The sequence below is a fragment of the Periplaneta americana genome, chromosome 6 (assembly GCF_040183065.1).
Source record: "Periplaneta americana isolate PAMFEO1 chromosome 6, P.americana_PAMFEO1_priV1, whole genome shotgun sequence".
Classification (NCBI taxonomy): Eukaryota; Metazoa; Arthropoda; class Insecta; order Blattodea; family Blattidae; genus Periplaneta; species Periplaneta americana.
In genome coordinates this window covers 137,854,935-137,880,927 of record NC_091122.1, presented here as the reverse complement: position 1 = coordinate 137,880,927, position 25,993 = coordinate 137,854,935, and the positions used below count along the sequence as shown (strand labels likewise).

At 37.4% G+C, this 25,993-nt stretch overlaps 1 protein-coding gene across 2 annotated transcripts in view; it reads right to left on the bottom strand.

Annotated features, from left to right (window-relative positions):
* LOC138701786 (uncharacterized protein CG5098-like) overlaps positions 1 to 25,993 on the bottom strand; it is a 68,992-nt gene that overhangs the window by 13,890 nt on the left and 29,109 nt on the right. For both annotated transcript variants that reach the window (XM_069829044.1, XM_069829046.1), the window contains exons 3-6: positions 13,778 to 14,062; positions 11,467 to 11,829; positions 5,209 to 7,980; positions 2,263 to 2,588 (exon numbers count right to left, since the gene is read on the bottom strand). In XM_069829044.1, the coding sequence (XP_069685145.1) occupies positions 2,263 to 2,588; positions 5,209 to 7,980; positions 11,467 to 11,829; positions 13,778 to 14,062 (3,746 nt within the window). The remainder of the gene's footprint in view (positions 1 to 2,262; positions 2,589 to 5,208; positions 7,981 to 11,466; positions 11,830 to 13,777; positions 14,063 to 25,993) is intronic.

The following is a 25,993-nucleotide window of genomic DNA, read 5'->3' as shown; positions in this document are numbered from 1 at the left end:
GCTGCATATCTAAAATTGAATATGAAATCTTTGCAAAAATTTGCTAAGATGATCAGGATTATTAACCTATATGGTACTGTTTGTGACCAATGCATCTGGAGAACATTCATTTTCCAAGCTAAAATTAATAAAACATGAATTAAGAAATCACATGACACAATAATGTTAATTTGTGAGTACTGAACATGAAATTATGGCGGAGACACAATTCACGATTTTTTTTCCTCAAAACGCCAAAAATCTCCTGAGTGAAGTTTGTCCATGTGTTCAACATTAAAGAGGTGAGTTGTTATTATTGTTATTATTATTTCGACAAGTATTCGGACTGTTCACTACACATGCAAACATTATTATTACTATTATTGGTGTTATTATTAATTTTTTATGTAATGGGGCCCAATTACTACTTTTGCTGGCAGTCCATATTGTTCTTGATTCATCCATAATAGTTAGAGGTGTTTGAAAATGGTTTTATTTTTTTTCCAAAAAATGTTGATTTAACATGAAAAAGGTGGTGTTCTGTGTATTTATTTATATCAATCAATATATGCTGTCTGTACAGTATTGACTAGGTTTCAGATAATTATCAATCAATCAATCTTCTTAATGTATCCAGATGTTTGCTGACAACATCAAGTCCACTACAGTCCACTGTAGTTGTTTAAGCTAACAAGTAACAAAGAGGTACCCATGTAAGCTGCATTACCACCAACGCAGTCCCACTATATTTTTCACTGTTTATATTCATGGAGTCCCTCAGTGTAAAATTCTCTGGAGGTAAAATAGTCCCTCAATCAGATCTCTGGGTAGGGACTCCACTGAGAGATGCCAAGAATCGTACTAAAGTACTTATTTGGAACACCAAAATTCTTAGATAATTATATAAGTGAAATTACAAAATATCTAGTCCTATGCTATATGGAATCTGTTAAAATGTGTGTGCATACACATTGTTCATTAAATTGCAGGTAATTAGTCATATTCAATTACAAATCATTGTACCCTACACTAAATGAAAAGTGATTCTTCCAACGATGCAACTCAGGGTCCACTTGACTGGAGAGAACTTTTTTTCTTTGCATGTGCTTCTCGATCAAGCAATAATTAAGCGCATCTTTCCGTTTATACTCCAGGTAACAGACAAAATGTTTGCACATCAGATCTGAAGATAACACAATCAAGTCTACTTGTTTAAATTCATTTTCTCTATCTACTAACGAAAACCCAGAAACAAAGAAGAAAGATATTTTTCTCCATGTCTCCATACAAAGCCAGGGGCGGCCGGGTGGCTCAGTTGGTAGAGCAGCTGGCTACGGACTGGAAGGTCCGGGGTTCGATCCCAGGTGGTGACAGGATTTTTTCTCGTTGCCAAACTTTCAGAACGGCCCCGAGGTTCACTCAGTCTCCTATAAAATTGAGTACCGGGTCTTTCCCGGGGGTAAAAGGCGGTCAGAGCGTGGTGCCGACCACACCACCTCATTCTAGTGCCGAGGTCATGGAAAGCATGGGGCTCTACCTCCATGCCCCCCAAGTGCCTTCATGGCATGTTACGGGGATACCTTTACCTTTTTTACCTCCATACGAAGCCAGGAGCAGCAATTTGCATATGTTATTAATACTCGGCGAGAGCATCACAGGGATCAGTAGCAAGTGTTTACAGGATGACTTGGTGTAGTTTCAACTTCACGATGAATGAAATTAGCTTCACATTTTATTATTTATTTCATTTGTCCTGCTAATTAATTCATAAATGAATTTATTACAAAAAAGTAAATAGATCTAAAGCAAAATTGATGATTTTTCGCAAAATGAGGTAAAATTCGCGTTATTTCACGATTTGAAAATGAGTCTTATGAAGATCATGTAAATAATGTATTAACGGATTTTTGATGAGAGCAATAGAAACCATTTTGATCTTATCACAGATTGCAAAAAACAAACGCCTCTATTGATAGGGTATGATGGTCCAATTGGAACTGATTACACGCTGGACATTATTTGTAACCAAAGGTGCTTTGCTTTAGTGGAGGTGCACTGAAATGAAAACTTTGCGAGTTTTCATGTTTAGTGATGGTTGTAAATATATATCCCTCCAAACTATATGTGCTCAAAACATTAGCGTTTCATGGTGGAACCTGTATTTCTGTAGCAGTATAATGCCAATATGCATACAGTTCCGAAATTTAGCACACCGAATATAAGACATGTTGGATGGTAATAATTAGAAGTTAGCAGCAGTTGTAGAAAATATGAGAAGCATACCTTTCTTGACATCATCTGACAGAACTGCTCAACCATGTGTGCCCCACGTATGCTGCGTTTGTTTTTTCCTCCACTACGCTTCTGTTCTTCTGTGATGTCTCGTTCGTCAGCAGAGCCATCACCATTTACATCCAATTTATCTGGTGGAGTCAGTAAGTATGGTCCAAACAAGTCTCCACTTGTACCACCTCCTCCAACGCTACTATGAGGACCATTCTTACAGAACACACAGATCCACGTTCTATCTGTAGTGTGAGCATCATAGCGTGCAGATAGTGTGCTACTGAACATTCCTGAGGCACTGCTCCCACTACTCGTTACTTTGCCTGAAAATGAACAATATCTGTCAGTGTTATGCATATATTTGACTTTCTTCAGAGTAACACTCTATCAAATTACTAAACAATTTTACCTTGGAAATTAACTCTTTAAGCTGCTTGTACATGATCAAATTTCATCAAATTCAACACTTGACAAGACCTTTCAAGACTTGCCAATACTTTACAAGTTTTATTGTCAAATCACTTTTAAAAGTCATTGGTTGTCTTGAGAGTAAATAAGAACATGTTCTAACTGATCAAAGACTTGACAATTCTTCGAAGGAAATGACCACTGGGATTCCAAAATATTATGGCGCCAAGAGCCATAAAAGCATGGCATCATGGCTGAGAGAATTTGTCTGTGAGTTAATTCAATTATATGAATTAAACTTATGCCGTAGGTTCTGTGGATTTCTTTTTCTGCAGTGCAACTGCAGATTAAGAGCCAGGGCCAATCAGCTGGCTGCTGGCCTCAAGTCTACATCCTTCTGCAGAGGTGAACGATCATCCAATCAGAATGGAGGTTAGCACAATGATTTCTCAATGGCTGGTTGTGAGTCCTGTGGAATACCACAATAAAATAAAGGAAAATAATGCCTTTGAGGAAACAGCAATACAGATATCTCGAGTTAAGTACCAATACATGTATTTTTTTAATGAAGGAGATTCTAACCTATAACCTTGGCGATCTGAAGTCTGATTAGTGTAATATGTATCAAGTCAGCGATGTTTGCCATGGAGGGGAAAAGGAACTGGCCACCCTACCCCATTCTGACCTAGTTGCGTCATAAGTGGTGTCTTGTTGGTATCACTTGTGAGGTTCAGACCTGTCTTCGGACAGTTGACTAACAACAACAATCTAGGTGAATGTTAATTGTAAATACTTAGTTTTAAAAACAATATGCGATCGTTATATTCTTCATTTTATGGTATCATAAGTTAAGTAATACAAATATTGTTCGTAAATTCTAAATATTCTTCAAAGGATTTACATATTTACATTGTAATATTTGGTACGTAGGCCCACAAAGGTTACAATGAACTGTAAACACATGTTTTAAAATCTTGTCAAATCTTTAGCAATATGAAAGTCTTTGACAAATCTTTTTCAGTATTAATCAAATTTCGACAAGTTTTCTTGTAAAGTAATGAATTTGAAGAAAAAATTGTTCGTTTACAAGCAGCTTCAGTCGACAATGGTTCCCAACCTGTGGTCCACGAGTGATTAGAAAAGAGTCTGCAGAAACAAGGTTTATTTTCAAATTGTATTTTACTTAAACTTAACTTTATCATGTTCTCTGATTTTTCTTAGCTTGTTGGAATATTATTTTGCTTGTATCATACTTCTGAGACAAATGCTAAAGGAAATGAGGTCACCTGAGAGACACTCTTGGCTTGCAAGTCATGCCTACCTAGCTGATATTTTTAGTTTTCTAAATTCTCTGAATCAGTTTTCAGATTCGAACTTCAATAGTGTTCACATCGACACAAAAAGAAGTTAGTCAATTATCATTGGTATTTGAATTCATCCTCTTCCTGCAAGATTCGTCATGATTAATCACATGAAAGATCCATTGTTATTCAACGGTTTTTTTTATTAATTTTTGTCTGTGATTATTTAATTTATGGCCCCCTTATTCTTTATAGTAATCAACTGATATACTGAAGCATTTCTCTTTATTATATACATATAAAATAGGAACATAAATTTCAGGTAATTTTTACAAAATAATAATTTACAAATAGAAAAAAAAAGTATGTACTGCGACCCGAATGAAAAATAAAAAAAGAACAGAGCTCTTATAAATGAAAAACATGTCCAAAATATTCCTTCTTCAACTCATAAATTTTGTATACAGGGTGGAAGGGAACCTATTCCATTAATTCACAGAGGTAATAGGTGAAGTCAATGCAAATAAGCTTTATGATACGTCCAATAGTTTTGAGAGTACCAAATGTAACGTGTTGCAATGCTGTAAAGATCCTTGAAATGTTTTTGTTCATATCTTCCTCTTGCAAGTCTTGCGGAATGGATGATTACTCACCTGCACTGCAGAGCAATGACCTCAAGGAGATTTACAGTGTTGCAACACGTTACAATTTGTACTCTCTATACTATTGGACATATTAAAAAAACTTGTTCCCATTGACTTCATTTATTACCTCTGCGAATTAATGTAATAGGTTCCTTCCACCCTGTATAGTTTGTCTTCATAAATAGGAATGCTACAAGCAGCGTGTACATGCACGCACACTTCTGACATACCAATAAAGTAAGGCTAAGTTTGTTCCTTTCTCATTAATACAAATGAATTTAGGGAGGCATAGTTACTCACATCCATAGCACTCCTTAAGCTGCATGTGCCCCCTGGGTGGTGCTAAACAAGTAACAGCACAGCAATGGAATCCCAATTTATCTAATATAATTTAGTATATTTGACTTCTAATTGAAAAGTTTGTATAAAGCAAGATTAATTATATCAACAAGCTGTTCTATTATTATCATCTTTACAACATCGCTACCAAAAAAATAAATTCGTTTTTAATCTAAGAAAGGACTATGTTGGATGTAGCTACATATAACACATAAGCAGGTATATGAAAATAAATGAAAATTACAGCTTACCCCTATAATCCAAATCATTATGGTAACTTGTATTCTTCCTTCTTCCTGCAGTACCAGTTTGCTTCTTGTTTCCTCCCCTTTCCCCACCTTCTTCATCTTCACCACGAGATGGAGCATTGATAACAGATACGTGATATGGGTTGTCTTTTGGACCCTCTATGTGGATCATAGGTCCCCTGGAACGGCTACTGCTTGTATTGCTGCTACTATCATACAGAGACATGGACTGCAAAGCACCTTCACGACATGAAGCTTCACCTTTAATCAGACCCTTTTTCCTGGGCAAGGGACTATCATTACCATTTTCGCCAAGGAATAATTTTGTTCTCTTTGCCTTTTTTTGACTTGAGCTCGGAGACTCATCTGCCAACCTTTTACCTTGCTTCTTTTTCTTTTTCTTTGGTGTACTGTCTGTGGAGGATGGTCCAAATATACTTTCTGATGATCTTCTGGCTCCATTTCTAGAACCTTTCGGTCTTCCACGTGACTTTAAAGCTGAAGGTGGTTTTTGTTCTGTAGATGTTGAATCTATGTTGGTTAAGCTATCCAGAGCTTTAGTGGTTGGGGAGACTTCCATTGGTATTGGAGATGCAGTATCTAATTTCAATGGATCCACACACTCTTCTGTCTCAACAATCCCTGCAAACATCTTCTCTAATTCGGTCTCCACCTCAATAAAAGCATTCTTCACTTCAGGCTTTGATTCACCCAAAGAAATCTTATCACTTTGATCAGATACTAGGACTGAGAGCAGATCTCCTCCATTACTGGACCCATTATCTTCTTGCTGATCGCTGGCAGACTTCCTTCGTGTTCTCTGGCTACCTGCAGGCCATGTTGATAATGTAGGAGAGGGTGCCGAGCTCTCACTAGATCGACGTCTTCGAGAAGGTTCTTGTTTCTCTGTGGAATCCTGGTTACCAACTACATCTACTGTTACAGCTTCAATGGGTTTTGTAAGTTGGTCGACGTTTGTTGTTGATGTGGGACACTCCACAGCTGCTGTTTCTTTCGTCTCACTGCTTTCGTCAGTTGTTTGTCCTTCTTCAGACTTCAGATTTTCATCTTTTCCTAATACATCTCCTTCCACACTAGCTTCCTTTTCACCTTCACCTTCTCCAGATATTTTTGACACACGAATTGGTTTGTCAAGTTTTCTTTTACGTCTAGGTTTACCATTCTCCGAGTCATCACCTCCACCAGAGGTGGGAGATACAGCATCTTCCTCACGTACTGTCACTGGTGACTTATGATGATTAGCAACCTGCTGTTTTTGCTGTGCTCCTGGTGAAGGTGTGCGAACTTCTCGACCGAGACCACTGCTACTATCTTCACTAGTAGCAACTGGTGACACAATCACAGATGCAGGAGCTACAACAACAGATGTGGTACTCGGGGTCTGTGGTGGTTGTTCAACAACCAAAGAGCCTACACTTCCAGTTCCACCTCCAAGTTTCTTTGTCCCACTCTCTACAAGGTTTTCCAAGATGGAATCGACTTTTTTGGTCCTTTTCAGATTTCCACTCTTTGGTGACCGAACTGGCGAAGTTGAATCCTTTGATCCTGGGGATGGAGTTGGCACAGAGAGACCATCATCAGTCTGTTTTGATGCAGAATTGCAAGTATTGCTTGAGGAAACAATATTTGATGTTGCCTCCCTCGATGTCATAGGCACATCAGTTGTGCTAGACATGATCACAGGATTACATCTCTCTGTGCTCTCCTCCGATGCAGATTTCACTAATTTTTCTTTCTCCTGAGCTGATGAACCTTTATCAGTCTCTACACTGTCTTCCTTGGCATCTTCCAATTCACATTCTTCTGCAGCATTTTCTGGTTTGCCTTCACTGCTTTGCTGAGGAGAACTTGTGGCAGGAATGTGAGAAGATACTTTACTTTTCTCTCGCAGAGGAGTCTGTGCAATAACACTCACAGTCTCCTTTGTCACTGTCTTAGCATCAATTACAGGCGCTACAGTTTTTGATTTATTAATGTCTGTGTTTGGAGCTGCTGCGGATGAGCTAGGAGTTTCAGGTAGGGAGCTGGGAGTAGGAGCAGCACTACTACCAATACCACTGTCCGAACTCACTTCTCCATTCAAAGGCGTGGGAGGAGATGTTACATTAGTATTGCTTACAACAGATGATGCTGCAGAGGTCGATGTGATGATGCTTCCATTTCTCAAAGCCAAGTGTTCAGAAACCTGAGGTGTTTGCTTATCTGTACGAGTCAAGGGAATAGGTCCCGACTGTTGTGGTGGCATCCTCGAGAATGACTCTGAACCACTTCCTGCTGATGACAAGTCAACTGTTTCTTGTTGATGAGTAGATGAAGGTGTAGATGCTCTATATGCATTTCCTTGGGCTACTACAGCAGATGCAGCTGCTGCACTGCGGTTGATGTCCTGATTCACCAGCATTTGGAGACTGAACAATGGGTTTCCACCAACTCCAGCACCACTGCTGCCAGAATTATTTTGTTGTGGATGGGAAGATGGTGGTGGTGGACCTCTTCCACTTCCTTCATGGCTGCCTGAAGCTTTGGTACCCGCAGGGGTCACAGAGCCCAAGCTATTCCATGAACTTGGAGAGGAAGAATGCAATGGTGATCTTCGGTCACCTGCAACAGGTACAGAGCTTGCCATGTGGGCATGCTGAGGAGGTCCTTGCAATCCTCGTCCTGGACCAACCAATGAAGGATGTGGAGGAGGATAATAACCTGGCCCCTGAGGAGGTGGTCCACTCATTGCTGCTCCTGGATGCATACTCATTCCTGAAAAACATACAAGTTATAATTGTCATTTACATTTACTTCTCTTAAGGTATTTTGTTTGGTTTTGAATATTTACGAAAGTCTTTCGTATGGTACTAGTAATTCTTAGGACCCTGTTCAATGTCTCAATGTCCTATATCCGGAGAAAAGAAGTGATCATTATTTAAAAATGGGGGGACAATAGTTTCATGGTTTCGAATTTTCTGGAAGCAAGCTAATCAATGGAAATAATTCGCAACAGAACTGGTTTGCTTTTCAACTTATAATGCAAGAGATTTAACCAAAGATGCATACTTTTCCAGTGTTCGTTCTCAACAAGTGTAAGTCAACTGTGCTCTCAGAGTTACGTTCATAAATGAAGATAATGTATGAATATCATCAATTTATCCGAATCACTTTACAAACTTTCTTATCAGAAGTAAACACTGAAATACTAAAACAATTGTCTTTAGAGACAATTAATATTAGATACCCTCCACAAAACTGGCTTCATTTATACACTGACGGATCCTTGATCTCCAGAGAACAAGGTGCCTGTGCAGGTGTTACGTGCTGTCTCTTCTCACTTTATAGATCTCTTGGGTATGGAACAACAAGTTTTGATGGAGAAATCATTGCAATAAGTGAAAGTCTCAGGAATCTTCTATGCCACATCAGTAAATTTAGGAATGCAGTTATATTGTCAGACTCCAAAGCAGCTATTCTATCAATAGTCTCTAAACACACACCTTCAACTCAAACAGCAGAAATAACTAAAATGCTCTCTCAATTAATATCACTCAATAAAAGAATTGTATTCCAATGGATACCATTCCATTGTGGAATCCTGGGAAACGAGAATGCGGATGCACTAGCAAAGAAGGGCAGCACTGCTATTTATAGACCTGTTACTAAATCTATGTATTACTCTGTGAAAAGATTTATTAAATCTACATACTTAGACTTCAACAAACAAAATTTGATAACACAATCCCAAGGGAAAAAATGGAACTCTCTGCATCAAAATCCACAGTTAATTCCCGATTTACCACGAAAATCGTCTGTAGCTGCATTTAGATTGGCAACAGGCCATGATTGTTTGGCCAAACACCTGCATAGAATTGGAATATATCAGTCCCCTAACTGTCCATTGTGCAACTCATACCAAGAAATGGATTCGGAACATCTCAAAATCTGTGCTTCAGTGGCTGGTCATGATAATATCTTTGAAAAATATTGGAGTGCAAGAGGTCAAATGACTTTATTGTCAAACGCCTGGCATTAGAAAACAACAACAACTTTTCTTATTTGCATGCTTTTATTAATTCTCATTTATATATGTTCAAAGTTCAGGCTGGTTCACAATAAACCGGAAACGAGAATCGGAACGAAAACAAAAACGGTAAAATTGTTAAAATGTATACATTTAAATGTGAGCATTCACAATTAACGAAAAGCTTCCCAGAGCCCGAGATCGGGAATGGAGAGTTGGCCAAGTTTCAACTCTGGCGTTCATGTTTCCGATCTCAGCCCACTAGATTCATTCTATTGCCATCTAAAAGCTATTGTGTCGTCGTATATTTTGTAGCAAGAAGACAGTGACATAACCTATGCATTATTTTGTTCTGTGCTGTGCATCGTGGAGGAAGTTTTATTTGATGAGATTCTAATATTGAGTGTTGAGGAAATTCCTCACTTTTACGATAAGTGGCGCACCTCGTATAAAGATGAGAAAATGAAGGGGAATACGTGGCTGTCAATAGCCGCATCTTTGAACACCGATCGGAAGCAAATCATATTTTATTACTGTATTGGTTGTATTACACACTACATATTCACGCTTCAATTCAATAACTACTGTTGTGTTCATTTTTGTTCTTTTACAAATCTTTCTTCTCTAATTATTTTACATTATGGTAGACTTAAAATAGGTTGTGATAATAAAGATGCATGGGCATATTTATAGTACCGTAACTAATGAAATGTTTCAGTTGAAATTTCGAAGTTGGTTAACCTGTTTTTATGTTGGCTGCCTTGTATTCATGAGAGAACGCCATTGGTCAATTATACACAAATAACATCAGAATGCGTAATATCGACTTTACATATCGTTATTGACATACATATCGATATGCATCGTCATCTATGTTCTCAGTTTATTGTGAATCAAAAATTTTCATATTCACGTCCTCTGCTTCTCATTTTCATTCTGGTTCTCGTTCCCGGCTTATTGTGAACCAGCCTTTAGGCATTCTGTGCATTTGTCTTGGTTGCGTAACTGTTATACCGTACATATGCAGTGGAAAAAACATGAAGACTAAAAAGAAATAATATATAATAATTCATTTATGAGACATTTAACCTCATCTCTTCTATGCTCAAGAATCAAAATATAAAACAGCATTTCTAGAGTAATTGTTTTTATTTTAATGTTAATCTTTCAATGACTTGTACTGTAATTTTTAGATGAGTACTTATCCTTATTAATCTTATAACAATCCAAAAGAATGCATGTGCATTCTCTCAGATAAAACTTATATTTATCATGCTGATCATATTTTCTAATACCAACTGGAAGGTCCGGGGTTCGATCCCAGGTGGTGACAGGATTTTTTCTCGTTGCCAAACTTTCAGAACGGTCCCGAGGTTCACTCAGCCTCCTATAAAATTGAGTACCGGGTCCTTCCCGGGGGTAAAAGGCGGTCAGAGCGTGGTGCCGACCACACCACCTCATTCTAGTGCCGAGGTCATGGAAAGCATGGGGCTCTACCTCCATGCCCCCCAAGTGCCTTCATGGCATGTTACGGGGATACCTTTACCTTTTACTACATAATATATGAAGATTTATTAAGGATTTTTACTTGCGTACTTTTCATTGACTATTTTAAAAAAATGTGTAATGCTGGCTTCAGTGTACTTTGATTCTCAATTCTCGGACAGGAATAGAAGCATTTGCTAATGAACAGTACAATTTAGTTTACATTATCGGTCAACACTGCAAAAATAAATATCTCAGTCATTCTTCAGCAACTAAAACAAATGAGCACTATGAGCTCCAAAAACATACAAATCATTATTAATTCAAAGATGGCATATGAGGACCAAAGATGCTCAAGGTTACCAATTGAAGGACATGAGCAGAAAAGGGAGAAATGCAGATTGGAGTGGAAATCTCGGAAAAACACCGAACTACATTGACTTTGTTCAGAGAGGCAGTCCAGTTTCGCTCATGTGAAACCAACAACGAATCTGAGTTCCTGAGGAGGGAAAGTAGAGGGAGAGTGGAAGGGAATGAAGTAGAGAGAGGAGAGAGAGCTATCTATCATTTATCAGTTTCGTTAGTATTTACATCCTGAATGTCCATCAGTGACAGCAGATGAGCAGTCTTGATCGAATGAATCCCCATCCTTCCAATGCCCTACCAATAAACGTTTGTTTATGAGATTTCCTACAAACTATTAGAAATATTTTGAGTTTTTCCTTTAAAATTTAATGATATGAACCTACCTTGACCAGGTCCACCACCGTGATGACCCCAGGAAGACAAATTATGCCCTTGACTGGGTTGTGGTGGGCTTCCCATTGGTGGATGACGGCCATGATGATGAGCAGGATACTGACCCGACATTGCAAGAGGAGGAGGTGGAGAATGTAAAGAACCTGTGGAAGTAGGAGTGTGTGCAGGAGAAGGAGATGGAGTCGTGGCTGATGAAGCAGACGGTGAACCTGTTAGTACAGAAGAGTGCTGGGGTGATGGACTTGAATGGTGTTGTGGGTAGTCACCTGCTGACTGCTGGGTTTGCCACTGTTGATTGTTGCCACCACCTCCACTGCTATTGCTGCTGCTTGGAGAGTAACCACTATGTTGGCCTATACAAACATTTTTTTCTTCAGAGTTTTTAATCATAAATAAACCAAGTACAGGTGTTCACTGTTCATATTTGAATTTTCTTAAAGTCTGATTTGAGATGGAAGCAATTTCTCTCTTTCTCTTAACTGATCTGGCAATGACTAATACTCATTACAAAAAAAATATATATACATTTTTTTTTTGGTAGGTTATTTTACGACACTTTACCAACATCTTAGGCAAAAAAAAATAAATAATAATAAATTAAATAACTCAGCATTAAGACAAAGTCAAGATATGCATCTCTTCTGAAAAATTCATCATTGCTTTCTGCCTCATTTAGAATGACACACTTCATATAGTGCATATTTTCGAAATAAAAGGACTGTAAACACTGACTATGGACAACTATGAAGAAAGTAGTAATTAATTTTGTTGTTAAAGCTTTTGTCATATTGTTGCAACGAATACATTGTTTAAAAATTACTTTCTCTACCTCTTCAATATACAAATATGCTAAAGTATAAACACCAGTAGAAGGAGACTAGTTCCCAATGGAAGATGATATGTATATTTTCCAGTTGCATTCAAATTTTATTAGAATAAAAATGAAAGTCCCTTGCCTTGGTCATCTAAGATTGAATCTGCACTATTCCAGTACATGAACAGTCACTGTACCAATGGAGCCAATCTGGGCATTAAGGAGTACCTACATTCAATATGAACTAATTGACGAAATACGTTTTATGTGTGGAAATCTTTATTATAACTTCTCCTTGCCTGTGTTGTGCCATTACTGATTCTTCTTCTCTTTCATTCAGACTACCATCAATGAACAGTCTCAGCAATTCAGAAATGTCACTAGTAAATACATGTTTATACCTATATTCAGCAGGGCCCTCTTAACAGCATTACAGGCCTCTGGGCAAAGCAGTGCACTAGGCTCTGCCTGCACAACTTCTCACAGGCGTAAAAAATGTAAATTATTTATAAAATAAACTCAAGTTTATTAGTACCTCCAACAAAACCAATGTTCTGTCATTTAAAAAAACAATATGTACAACAAAGATTAAACATGACAAAGGTTTGGATAACACAACATGAACCTTGATCTTGAAAAACAAAAATTTTAACATAAAAGTGGTACTCAATTGGTAAATCATACTGAGATGATATAGGTGTACATTATGAAATTACCATAAATTATTTACTATTGATCAAGTGTTCAACACAAACATTTGGGAATTTCCATCAATTCCCCACTACAAGTCTCCTTCTACCGAGTTAGCAGAAAATTTTAATGTTGAGGTGGGTGATTGGAAAATTAGTCTTAAATTCTGGTCTGTGCATAGATTAGATGGGGCCCCTGTGCTCGTGAGGCCCCTGGACAACTGCCCACCGTACCCATGCATTAAGACAGCACTGCTATTCAGCTCATGTTGACCTTAATACGTGGTAAAGATATTACTTTTAATTAGTAATTTAACAGTACTATGTCAACTGTGCAGTTGTCCAGCATTGATGAAACTGTTAATAGCGAAATAAGTCTGAGAATTTTCCATGGAATTACTTGAAATTCGTCTAACAGTTGGAGGAAACCTTAAAAAAAATTAACCATGTAATCAGCGTAAGTGTGATTCAAATCAACCTCCTGAGACAGCCTTGGATAGAGGTCATCTCATTTCTCCTGAGCTATGCTTGTAGCGAACAGTATGTTTTACACTTACTTGAAATGTCTTGTACATCATCATAGAATAGTAATATTGTAATATAGTAGTTAAAGAAAACTGGTGGAAAGATAGCAGAAGAAATGGAATTATCCCAAGAACTGTAACCAATCATTATTCTGATTATTAAAAATTTCACAATAGATTTTCCAACATATTATGAACTTCGATTTCTAGTTGTAACATTAAAGCACTAACAACATATTCAAATAAACATAGAAAGCAAATTTTCAAAACTCACCATGGTTAGGAGAGCCATAATGACCTGGTGAGAGAGCTGAACTGTAAAGGGCTTGCTGTTGTGGATTGCTGTAACTCATTCCATGATGTGGGGTTGCTGACACTTGGCCAGCAGATGGAGAAGATAGACGATTATTGTAGTGATAGCTACTGCCTGATGCGACTGGACTCGCAGGTGAATGCGGTGTATAGTGTGGTGGTGGTTGCTGTTGTTGTTGTGGGTAGTTAGGTGAGAATGTTCGTTGCTGCTGCTGATCAGGGTACGTATTACCACTCCCAGGGTTTCCTGCATAAATAACAGAGTAATTCATTTCAAATAAGAGAGACTTATATCGTTAAAAATACTATATGGTTTCAAAGTACAAAGAAAAATACTTTCACAGACCTAAAAATTACTAGGTATACTGAAACATTTCATAATATCATTTGAAGTACATTTCATCACACACTAAAAATATTTGATACATAATTTAGATTTTTGTTTCTAGTTCTATTATAACCAAATACTGCATAGTTTGATAACTTCAAGTGAAACCCCGTAAAACAAGCCAACTTCTGGAATCTCTCTCTTTCTTTCTTCTCTCTCCATCACTCCTCGCCATTCAGTCACCAATCACCATGTAAATATCTGAGAGGGTGTGTGTGGGCATCGCGACCAATAGAAGAACCACTCTCCAGTATTACCACAATAACGGATTCTTCATTTTTGCCTCGACTGTCAGCTAGGAAGGTTCCATTATGCTAGCATTGCAGGCAACTAGTCAACCTTTTAATCCTTTTGTTAGCAGGTTTGACAAATTGTGAGTGGACCTGCAAGTACATAGTGCATAGTGCTCTCTCCCTTCCCCCCGTGCTTTCTCACTTGCTCTTCCCCAAGACAGCCAGCGCTCACGTAGTAACTCGATCAGGGTTTCAGTTTGATTTGTCAATTTATAATATACCATATACCCAGGCCGCTGTAGCCTTGCATCTGACAGCTTTGCGTAATGTTGGTAGTGAGATGCGATGCTGCCACAATGATCACTACACAACAGCTTACTTAATGCAGATTTGCTCACTGGCAAACATTACTTAGATTTTAAAGTGCATCCATTTCTTCAATATTCTTGCACATGAATTTTGTATCTGTGTTGCATGCTTATATCCCACAGGTAGTACTTGGTGCCGTACTGTAAGTGTGTGTGTGTGTGTATACACAAATCACCCACTTGAAAATTGGTCTGAGCGAAGCTAGTCTCTACACCAGGATAACATACTGTCCCACAGCCGAAGACTCATCCATAGAGGCTAGTGAGGTCTGCTGCAGTGCACTATTGCCTGTGGGTTTGGATGGGGAGAGCCCAGGTAAAATAAACAGTAGTATGGCATGCCTGGATGTTGATGAGACAGATAGATGCAACACAGAGTGGGACCTGTTTTTTTCAATATTCTTGTACAAAAATTTCGTATATGTGCTGCATGTGAATATCCCACAGACTTGATGCCCAGATGTAAGCATATATACAGTAAAATCCCTCGTATCCAGCACCTAAATAACTGGCAAAACCAAAACAATGGCATTTTTGGCTAAGTAAAATAAATGGCGGTACAGCACGTTTGGATGTTGATGGAGCAGATAGATGCAGCACAGTGTGGGATCTGTTTTGTTAATTTTGAAAACACATTACTACACTAATTTATTTTTAATTTTGCGTATTTATTATGATAATATACACTAAGAATAATATATCCAGAACTTGTTTCATGATAATCGGTCAATTCATTGTGGAGTTATGTCATATTCTCAAATAACTGCAATGCAATGGGCTTTACTGTATGAAGTTCCTATATCTTCGCACAATCTTACAAAACGTATGATCATACATTTGCTTACATAATAGACTAGAATCCACCGCTATGGAGTAACGGTTAGCATTCCTGATCGTGAAACAAGCAAGCCCGGGTTGAAATTCTGGTTGGGATAAGTTGAGGATTTTTTCGGGGTTTTCTCTCAACCCAATAAGAACAAATGTTGGGTAACTCTCGGCATTGGACCTTGGATTCATTTCACTGGAATTATCACTCACTCATTCAGACACTATATAACCATAGCAGTTGAAAAAACATCGTACATAACCAATGAAAAAAAAAATAAACTAGACAGAGTACATATCAAGTTAGCTAGAATATGCTATAAAATTCCTCAAATCACTTTATTTAATCAACAACACAATTTTAGAAATATATATTCGACCATGCACTGTTCATTCTCGATTCAACTGATTGAACAGCAACAATATATTTACTGACCATACAAGACTTCAGTCAAAATTATGGCTGATTAAAAAAATGGAGATATTCAAATCAATAAAGAAATGCAACAGAAGCTTGTACAAAAGTACAGAAATTGATAAGGAAATGAAATGCCTCTACAGAATATATTACAATGTACTGAAGTATGTATGATATTTCAGTGCAGAATTTCTGCGTCATCATACAATGATGGAAGAGTGGAACAGAAAAAAATTCTCTCTGGCACCGGGATTTGAACCTGGGTTTTCAGCTCTACGTGCTGACGCTCTATCCACCAAGCCACATCAGATTCCCATCCAAATGTCAGATCGAATCCTCTCAGTTTAAGTTCCACCTCTTGGATTCCCTCTAGTGGCCTATCCTTATGCACTGTGTCATAGATGTATGACAGTGGCACAACGTCCACTTATGTGCAGAGGTGCACTCGTTATGAGTGACTAAGCGGCCGGGATCCAACGGAATAAGTGACTTCTTAAATCACAAAGTGATTATTTTTCGCATATCATATATTACGATGTACGAAGAACATATGATATTTCAGTGCAGAATTTCTGCACCATCATTTTGTGATTTAAGACGGCACTTATTCCTTCGGATCGCGGCCAATTAGTCACTCATAATGAGTGCACCTCTGCACATGTGTGGACAATGTGCCACTGTCATACATCTAAAACGCATGAAGGTAGGCCACTAGAGGGAACCCGAGAGGTGGAACTTAAACTGAGAGGATTCGATCCGACATTGGGATGGGAATTCGGTGTGGCTTAGTGGCTAGAGCGTCAGCACTTAGAGCTGAAAACCTGGGTTCAAATCCTGGTGCCGGAGAGAATTTTTCTCTGTTCCACTCTTCCATCGTCTCTACAAAAGTTTAAAGCAGAAATTAATGGAGATATCAGGCAAGATACTTCAATTTCTAACATTTCAATGGTTTCACAAAGTTCTTAAGAGTGTATTTACTACTGGGCAAATATTGTCAAAGTTTTCAGCATAGTATCGGTACAAGTACAACAGGTCTCTCATCTCTTTAAAAGAGTGGAAAACGAGCAAGCTCAGGAGCAACCTATATGAAGGCCTGATTTTGGGACCATGGGATAGGGTTTTCAGAATAATTTTGTTCAAATACGAGATAAGTTTGCTTCAGTGAACTTACTGCGTATTTCCTTTCAAATCAGAGAAACATGTTAACTAAAAATATTAAGTGAATCATGTGAAGAAATGTGGTTTTCAAAACTGCAACAGTCTTTTTTTTTATAAACTACTGCATTGGTGGTGGTGAGAAAGACATGACTGTTTTATCTCAGTCAGAGAACATTAAAAGTATGAGCAAATGAGCATTATTCTATTAGCTTTCTTTGACTGCTTAAAAGTAGGTGAAAATATTTTTGGTGTCTCATATCATACAGTAGCCTACTGTTTCCATTATTCCATTAAATTTTACTGCTGGTGTACTTTTTGACCTTGAAGAGTGTAAGAGAAGGCCCTATGGCCTTAACTCTCCCAGTATAAATAAATAATAACAATAATAATAATAATAATAATAATAATAAATTTAGTAATTTGTCCTCATCAAGTTCACGGTTTCCTCAATTGAGATCCACAGCTTGTTGACATTTACTTCCCTATAAATGTTTTGCATAATATGACTACAGCACATAGGTAAGTAATTTTTCTGCAATGTTGAATCATTAGGTTCAGATTCTCCAATGCAGTGTTTTGCTATGAAGGATTGACTTTCAAGCTTCTATAAAGAGGAACACTGTCATCAATGGAAGCATTGCACAAATCTAAAGAGAATTATAAGTGCCTTCTGGAAGTTGGGAGTACTGAAAGTAATGTTTTCTTCTACCCATGGATTCAAGCCAGTGTAGATTTGTGATTGACCAATAACATACAGTAAAAAACAAGGTAAAGGTATCCCCGTAACATGCCATGAAGACACTTGGGGGGCATGGAGGTAGAGCCCCATGCTTTCCATGACCTCGGCACTAGAATGAGGTGGTGTGGTCGGCACCACGCTCTGACCGCCTTTTACCCCCAGGAAAGACCCGGTACTCAATTTTATAGGAGGCTGAGTGAACCTCGGGGCCATTCTGAAAGTTTGGCAACGAGAAAAAATCCTGTCACCACCTGGAATCGAACCCTGGACCTTCCAGTCCTTAGCCAGCTGCTCTACCAACTGAGCTACCCGGCCGCCCTCAATAACATACAGTATCTTGAGTAATCAATCAATCAAACATTCCAGTGCCATAACAGCTGTCGCCATCTTCCAGAAACCAAATGCCACTCCTCTCTGTTCATCCATTGGCCTGGCTCTAATCCTCGAGTATTAATAGATGCTAGTACACGCTCCCTCCAAGTCTTCTTCTTTGGTCGACCTTTCTTTCTTTCTGGTGGGATCCATTCCATAATTACTATTGGTAACCGTGGAATTTTTCTGATATGGCCATATCTCTGTAACCTTATTTATATTTTAACGATTCATACAGTTTTCCCACAATTTACTATAAAAGTTCACACTTTAAACCTAACTGCATAAAATTTCACGTTTTAAACCAAATACAGTAATAGATTCTCGTCCAGCATTTCATATTTACTTATTATTATACACATATAATATACATATATTATTACAAATACAAAAGGTTTACATGAACATTATACCAAATAATCTTTTATACGGTTTTCTACTCCAGCCATACCCCCTTATGTCAGGTAATGATGCATCATTAACGAATTGTACAAAATCTTTGAGAGAACTCTGAACTACTGTAGTTCTTTGTTCGTTGCTGGCCAGCAGTCTCTTTGTGTTATTATTTTTCTCTTCAATAATTCCCTTTGGTCGTTTAGGAGTGTGCACTTAAATAACAAATGGTGTTCACTGTCTGATCTTCTTCTTCTTCTTCTTCTTCGTGTGTGTGTACGTGCGTGTGGGCGTGCATGTAACATATTTGGTAATTTTCAGTTTTAAATATTACCTATGAAATGTGATGTCACACCATCTGCAAAATTGTTAATGCACTCTTTTTCGATAATGGAGAATGGTTTCGAATTTTGGAGAGTCCAAGATAAAGAATGAAAGTATTGGTTAGGATGCTTCCTCAGAATCGTTCTTTCCTGCTGACATTCTGTCAGTTATATTAATTGCTCTCGTTTATGATCTAGTAATAACTTCCCTCTCTCTATTTCTGTTTCTCTCTTCATTTTTCCCCCCTTCATTTCTAACATGCGTGCACAAACACTATTTTTCCCATCAGTGAAGGAACGCCTGAAGAACAAGTTACCAGTCAACCTGCAAATAACTGCCATAGTATCTGGACCTGGGACGACAAGGGAGTACTACCATCGCTTTGGAATCATAGACAGTCCATTGTGCAAATGTGAAGAAGAAAATCAGACATTGGACCATTTGTTATTTAAGTGGACACTCCTAAATGACCAAAGGGAAATATTGAAAAGAAAAATAATAACACAAAGAGGCCACTGGCCAGCAACAAACAAAGATCTAGTTCAGAGATATTGCAAGGATTTTGTAGAATTTGTTCAAAACATTAACCTTGATAAATTATAAGAGTGTATAAAATTGTATAAGAAAGCATGTTGTGTTACGTGATGTAATGGAGCATGTGGATGAAGAGAAAAAAACACACGCACACACGGCAATTATCAGGACAAAGTGTTCTAAAAAAATTACCATGTTGAAAAAAATTTTGAATCAGAGTATAAGACAGCTGCTTTTATGTACAATATAATTATTTATATCAAACTGTGTGCAACCACAGCCTTACAGATATCTTTTCTTTTCTAAATTCGCAAAGTTGACATTTTAAATCTAGTACACCAAAGTGATACTTGGGAGGTGAAACAAGTAAAAAACTTGGTGTCACAAAAAAGACAAATTTTCACACCTGTTAAAGTTTTAAGCATTTTGCAACATTTCACTTCTACCATATTACAAATGATGCATTTGGCTATATGCCACTATGGCCGAATGATAGCCTATAGTTTGTCTCAATTGTCACTAACAAAATTGCTTTCATGATCTCAGCACTGGAATGAAGTGGTTTGGTTAGCAAAACACAAGGCCATCTTTTTACCCTGGGAAAGGCCAGGTACAGAATTTGGCAGAGACTGAGTAAACAAACATTAGAATTGTTCTGGAACTTTTGACAACAAAGAAACTCTTGCCACCACCCAGGCTTTCCGGTCTATAGTCCACTTCTCTACCAACTGAGCTATTTGGCAGCATTAAAAAAAAAATAACCAAATTAAATCATTTACTATGCATAAAAATAAAAAGATATACCTTATTTTTCTAGAATACACACAAAAACCATTTTTTATGATCTCAAATTGTGAGCTATTCGAATTCACTTAGGCCAGCGTTGTCAGACACAGCCTAAACGGAGCGGAGCGCTCCACTATAACTCGTTGCGTGCTCCGGTGCTTCCACAGACATAAGCAAGTTCATGCTCCGACTGGACGTCTCTAGCACCACAACCGGTTTCGGAGCTTACAACTCTGACACTACTGACTTAGGCTATAAATTATATGGTTCAAGTATATTTCAATTTTGGACAAGTACATATAATATACGTGTAGTGTAGCCATTTCCAAGGTTATTTTCTATATACGAAACCCAACTTTAGAAGTGGTAAGAATTTAAAAATACAGTGGTTCATGACGAAAATTTAAGCTTACATTATTTTCTACTTTCTTATTACACATCCGCCAAGTTAGCTCTGTGGTAGCATGTCTGCCTCCAGATTTGCCGGCCCGGGTTCGATTCCCGGCGGGGTCAGAAGCTTTCTTGTAAAATTTCTACTTCGGGACTAGAAGAGATGGCGGTAAACAACTTCTAATCACTAAATTGTGCACCAATATGTCTGGGTTAAATCCTAGTACATATGAAGGGAGGGTATATGTCACTGTTGATAGTGATTCGTCCGTCAATGGGGATGTTAAAACTGGCAGCCACCTTGGTGCTATTCGACAGGAGTAGGCTACGTGTCGGCATCGGATTTCCTCTTCTCCCTTCCTCACTTTCTCATCATCACCCAATCCCTACACAACATTTACAGGAATACTGAACATACATTCACTCTAGTACACGACATAACTCATCACAGATACACATCATGCATAATGTGGTCCGCCAAAGTGGTGTGAAATTTGAAAATGGATCACAGTCCTGCCATCTATCCGCAGTATGCACAACCCAATTCACGCAAAGTGAAATGGGTAGGCATTAGATACACACATTTTCTTATTACACAAAGAATGGGGGGAGGGGGGGGAAGCATTATAATCATGCAAAACATCAATTCCGAGATTTATAACCTAATACACATTTCTAGATTAGGAGAATTTGTTGTACACAAACATATAGCAAGCCCAAAACCACACTTTCGCTATCGTCTATTTCCATGTAAATAATGAAATAAATGTTTTGCAGCATAGCAATACTTCCCTTTCCTTACTCTGCATAATGAGAAAGTAAAAGTCTGGAGTATACTGCCAGCATATTCATATTAGGTCATTCAAATGAAACTGTCCATTGCTAACACAAAGAAAGAAATTAACATAGTGCTTAATACTCGCCATGGTTGTTGATACACTTCTCCCACTGTGACACCAGGTGATGGATACCAGTCTCATATAATCCCTATGGCTTGGAGGTGAACCAATGTTTTAACAGCATTTTGCACTGCTCCTTCAGATGGAAATGTGATTCCCTTTAGGATTTTCTTAAATCTCCAAAAATATGGAAGTCGCATGGATATGATACAAGTTTGGGCTGTAAGGGGCTGTCATAGTGTTTCCCCAGCAAATTCTTTGCAACTCGTCCCTTGTTGATCTGGCAGTGTGAGCTCGAGCATTGGCATGGAGTAAAATCACTCTTCTTGTGAAAAGGTCTCAGTTGTTAGATGTTTTGTCTAAGTTGACTGAGAGTGACTGTATATTATTGGGTGTTAATCATTTGTACATGCTCCAAAAATTTCATTAGCAATGGACCTCGATGATCCAGGGGGAGGAGGGGAAACGATAACATGGCTTTCCCTGCATTTCCTTGCAACTTAAGCATTTCAGGGTGAGTACACCCAGTGTGTTTCCATTCCATGCTAAACCGACAGCAATATGGCACCAGGATTTGTCACCTGTCACAATGCTATGTAAAAACTGAACACCTTCTTCCTAATATCGTTTAAGCTTTGTTGGCAGATTCTCACACCTTTGACTTTCTGCTCGGCAGTCAGAGTGTGGCACCCACTGCAAGCAAACTTCGTGATACTGTAAATGTTGTGTAGAATTTTATAGATACTTCCGTGGCTGATATTCAGTAATAAAGTAAGTTCGCTTACTGTTATTCTTATATTCTCTCAGACAAGGGCATCAACATGTTGAACTGAATTTGTTGTGATACTCTTGAGTGCTTGCCCTGGTCGTGGATGTGTAGAAAAATTCGACCAAAAGAAAATCATGCATACCAATCCTTTACAACTGAATTCCCTAGGCACATTTCTCCATATACTCACACCAATTCTTTAAAACTCTGTTTCCTAGGTAAATTTCTCCATATACTACAACCATTCTGTGATGGATTTCAGCAGCTGTATGCCTTTCTGCAGTCAAAGAACGAATTAAAACATATTATTCACTTTTGGATGGGTCCATCTTGTACTATTCACATTTTCTTTTTTCATTTATTTGAAGCAACAACGATAGGTAAGCTAACCACATGTACCAACAGCAGGTCTATAACCACTGATGTCAATATACTGTACCTACAGTGAACTCCAGCCAACAATCTTGTTACGCATACTAAGTATTGTCTGACTTTAATTTCAACTAACCAAATATTTACCTTTTGGGTGAGGAATAATTAAATCAAAGAAATAATTCAGGACATATATGACTATTTCCTTGTTCTCTACAATTATTATTTTGAAGTAAACCATTATGTACTGTAGCTTAATATTGTTCTCATATCTGCATAAAAGTGTTGTACATGTACCCAACAAATATTTTAGGATGATTAACATAAATCAATTAGGATATGTTGTTGTTTTCTAATGCCAGGCGTTTGACAATAAAGTCATTTGACCTCTTGCACTCAAATATTTTTCAAAGATACTGTCATGGTCAGCCACTGAAGCACAGATTTTGAGGTGTTTCGAATCCATTTCTTGATTTGAATTGCACAATGGGCAGTTAGGAGACTGATATATATTCCAATTCTATGCAGGTGCTTGGCCAAATAGTCATGGCCTGTTGCCAATATATAAGCAGCTACAGACGATTTGCATGGTAAATCGGGAATTAACTGTGGATTATGATGCAGAGAGTTCCATTTTTTCCCTTGGGATTGTGTTATCAAATTTTGTTTGTTGAACTCTAAGTATGTAGCTTTAATAAATCTTTTCACAGAGTAATACGCAGATTTAGTAACAGGTCTGTAAGTAGCAGAGCTGCCCTTCTTTGCTAAAGCATGCGTATTCTTGTTTCCCAGGATTCCACAATGAGATGGTATCCATTGGAATATAATTCTTTTATTGAGTGTTATTAATTGAGAGAGCATTTTAGTTATTTCTGCTGTTTGAGATGAAGGTGTGTGTCTAGAGACTATTGATAGAATAGCTGCTTTGGAGTCTGACAATATAACTGCATTTTTAAATTTATTGATGTGGTATAGAAGATTCCTAATACTTTCACTTATTGCAGTGATTTCTCCATCAAAACTTGTTGTTCCATATCCAAGAGATCTATAAAGTGAGAAGAGACAGCACGTAACACCCGCACCTGCACCTGCACCTTGTTCCCTGGAGATCAAGGATCCGTCGGTGAATAAATGTTAAAAATAAGGATAAATATTTATCTAAATATCAGGTCGAAACCGATTGCAATTAATTGCTTCTTATTTAAGATAGACTGAATAACCAATACTTTTTGAATGCAACCCAAATGTTATATTTAACTACTATCCTATGATGCTCATTATAATGATCCTTGATTTCATTCGTGATATAAGCCAATTAGTAAAATTAATGAAAATATTAAGCCAGTTTTGTGGAGGGTACCTAATATTAATTGTCTCTAAAGACAATTGTTTCATTATTTCAGTGTTTACTTCTAATTTCAGCATTTCTTCTGTTAAATTTAGATTATACTCTATATTTAATAGAGTTAAAGGGTTTGGTTTAATTTGTAAGTTTTCTTTTAAATTCGGGATGTTGATTTTGTTTTAATTCTTGAACCATGGATATGAAACTTTTTTGAGTTTTAATCTACAGAGAGGACTGTGTGAATGCCAATTGTTTCCTGGTAATCTGATAAGTTTTTCATATTGGATCAGTGCTTTTTCTTCTATTGTCATTTTGATGCTGTTAATATTAGTGAGGAATCTCATAGAATCTGTTGGAGTTGTTTTAATTCCACAAGTAATGAGCCTGAGAGCTTGGTTTTGAACATGTTCTATTTAGTTTATGAAAAGTGAAGTAATTAAAATTTCTCCGCAGTACATCAGCACTGGCTGTATAAACATTTTGTATGTAGTGTTCAAAGTATTTCTAGAGCATCCCCATTTCTTTCCTGCTAGTCTTTTCAGAAGGGAGAATATGTTCAGAAAGGTGTATACATGTGTGCAAAGCTGAGACACATACATTGAAGTGGTCTAAATATTTACTTAAGCAGACATCATTTAGATGAGTATGTTATTATTAGCCATCCATTGATGAATATTAAATACATCTCCCGCTGGTCAATGTGTGGTGCTAGAGCACAAAGTCTTTTAAGTCTTTTGGCTTCAAGGAAACTGTAAATCATGGGAATAAATGGAAAAGTGTGAAACGGAATGACTGTAGACATACTATTAATACAAGTAACTTAGTTTTCTTTACTTATTCATATACCTCAAGTAAAGCTTCAGAAGCATAGTTCTCATCACAATCAAGTAATGACTTTTTATTTTAATTCCTTGTTTAATTTAATGTTGCATCAAGCTGTACAGTTACCTCATTTCAATGGAACTGGTGATAGAGATGATAACTTGAAGAAAGAAGCCTGAGAATTCGTCAAGGCATTATCTAACTTTCGCATTATTGTGGGGGTGGGGGGGGGGGATTGAAAACTCGACTAAACAATCAGCAGAAGTGGGAATCAAACCCACATACCAGTGCAACCTTGGAACAGGATTCACACTGATTACCCCTAGACCACACTAGTGGCTTTCTATCTATTATATTCAAAAGAACTCAATTCTTTTTCTGTCTTATTAGCATTTCCACATATTTAAAAGATAAGCACCACCGTTAGTCATACAATGTTTTCTTTTTCTGTACCAAAAAAAAGAAAGGTATAATATTTTGAGAGGAGGTAGTATTCATAAAAAAAAAGGAGGAAAGAGTTCAATAACACAGGTCCTAAAATTAATATCTTTGAAGTAACAAATACTGTGTCGTTAGTACAGTAACATCTTATCTTCTAATGTGAGACCTTTGCTCTTTTCTTTCTGAGTATGCCATATATGCTTGTTTTACTTTTCTGGTAACTGCACTGCAATAAGAAAATGGCTCTCATTAGATAAAAAATGTGCTGTAATTACAACACCATTTGTTTCTTCAAAGTTGTTAATTTTAAGATTCACATTTAGGGTATAAGAATTTTTTTCTTGTTTTGATAAATGTTACCTCCTCTCAATTATGACTTATTACAAATATTAACACATATAATATCTTCAGAAAAAAAAAGAGAATGATGCAATATATTCTTATTATACACAACAGTTGTTTATGTTGATTAATGGTATTTTCTTAAATATTAATACATGATGGTCATAGAAACATTTTAATTTCACTTGATTGTAGGTATCAATTCATAAGAATTAGACACATTATATCTAATTTGTCTGCTATTTCGATTCCCTTAATTA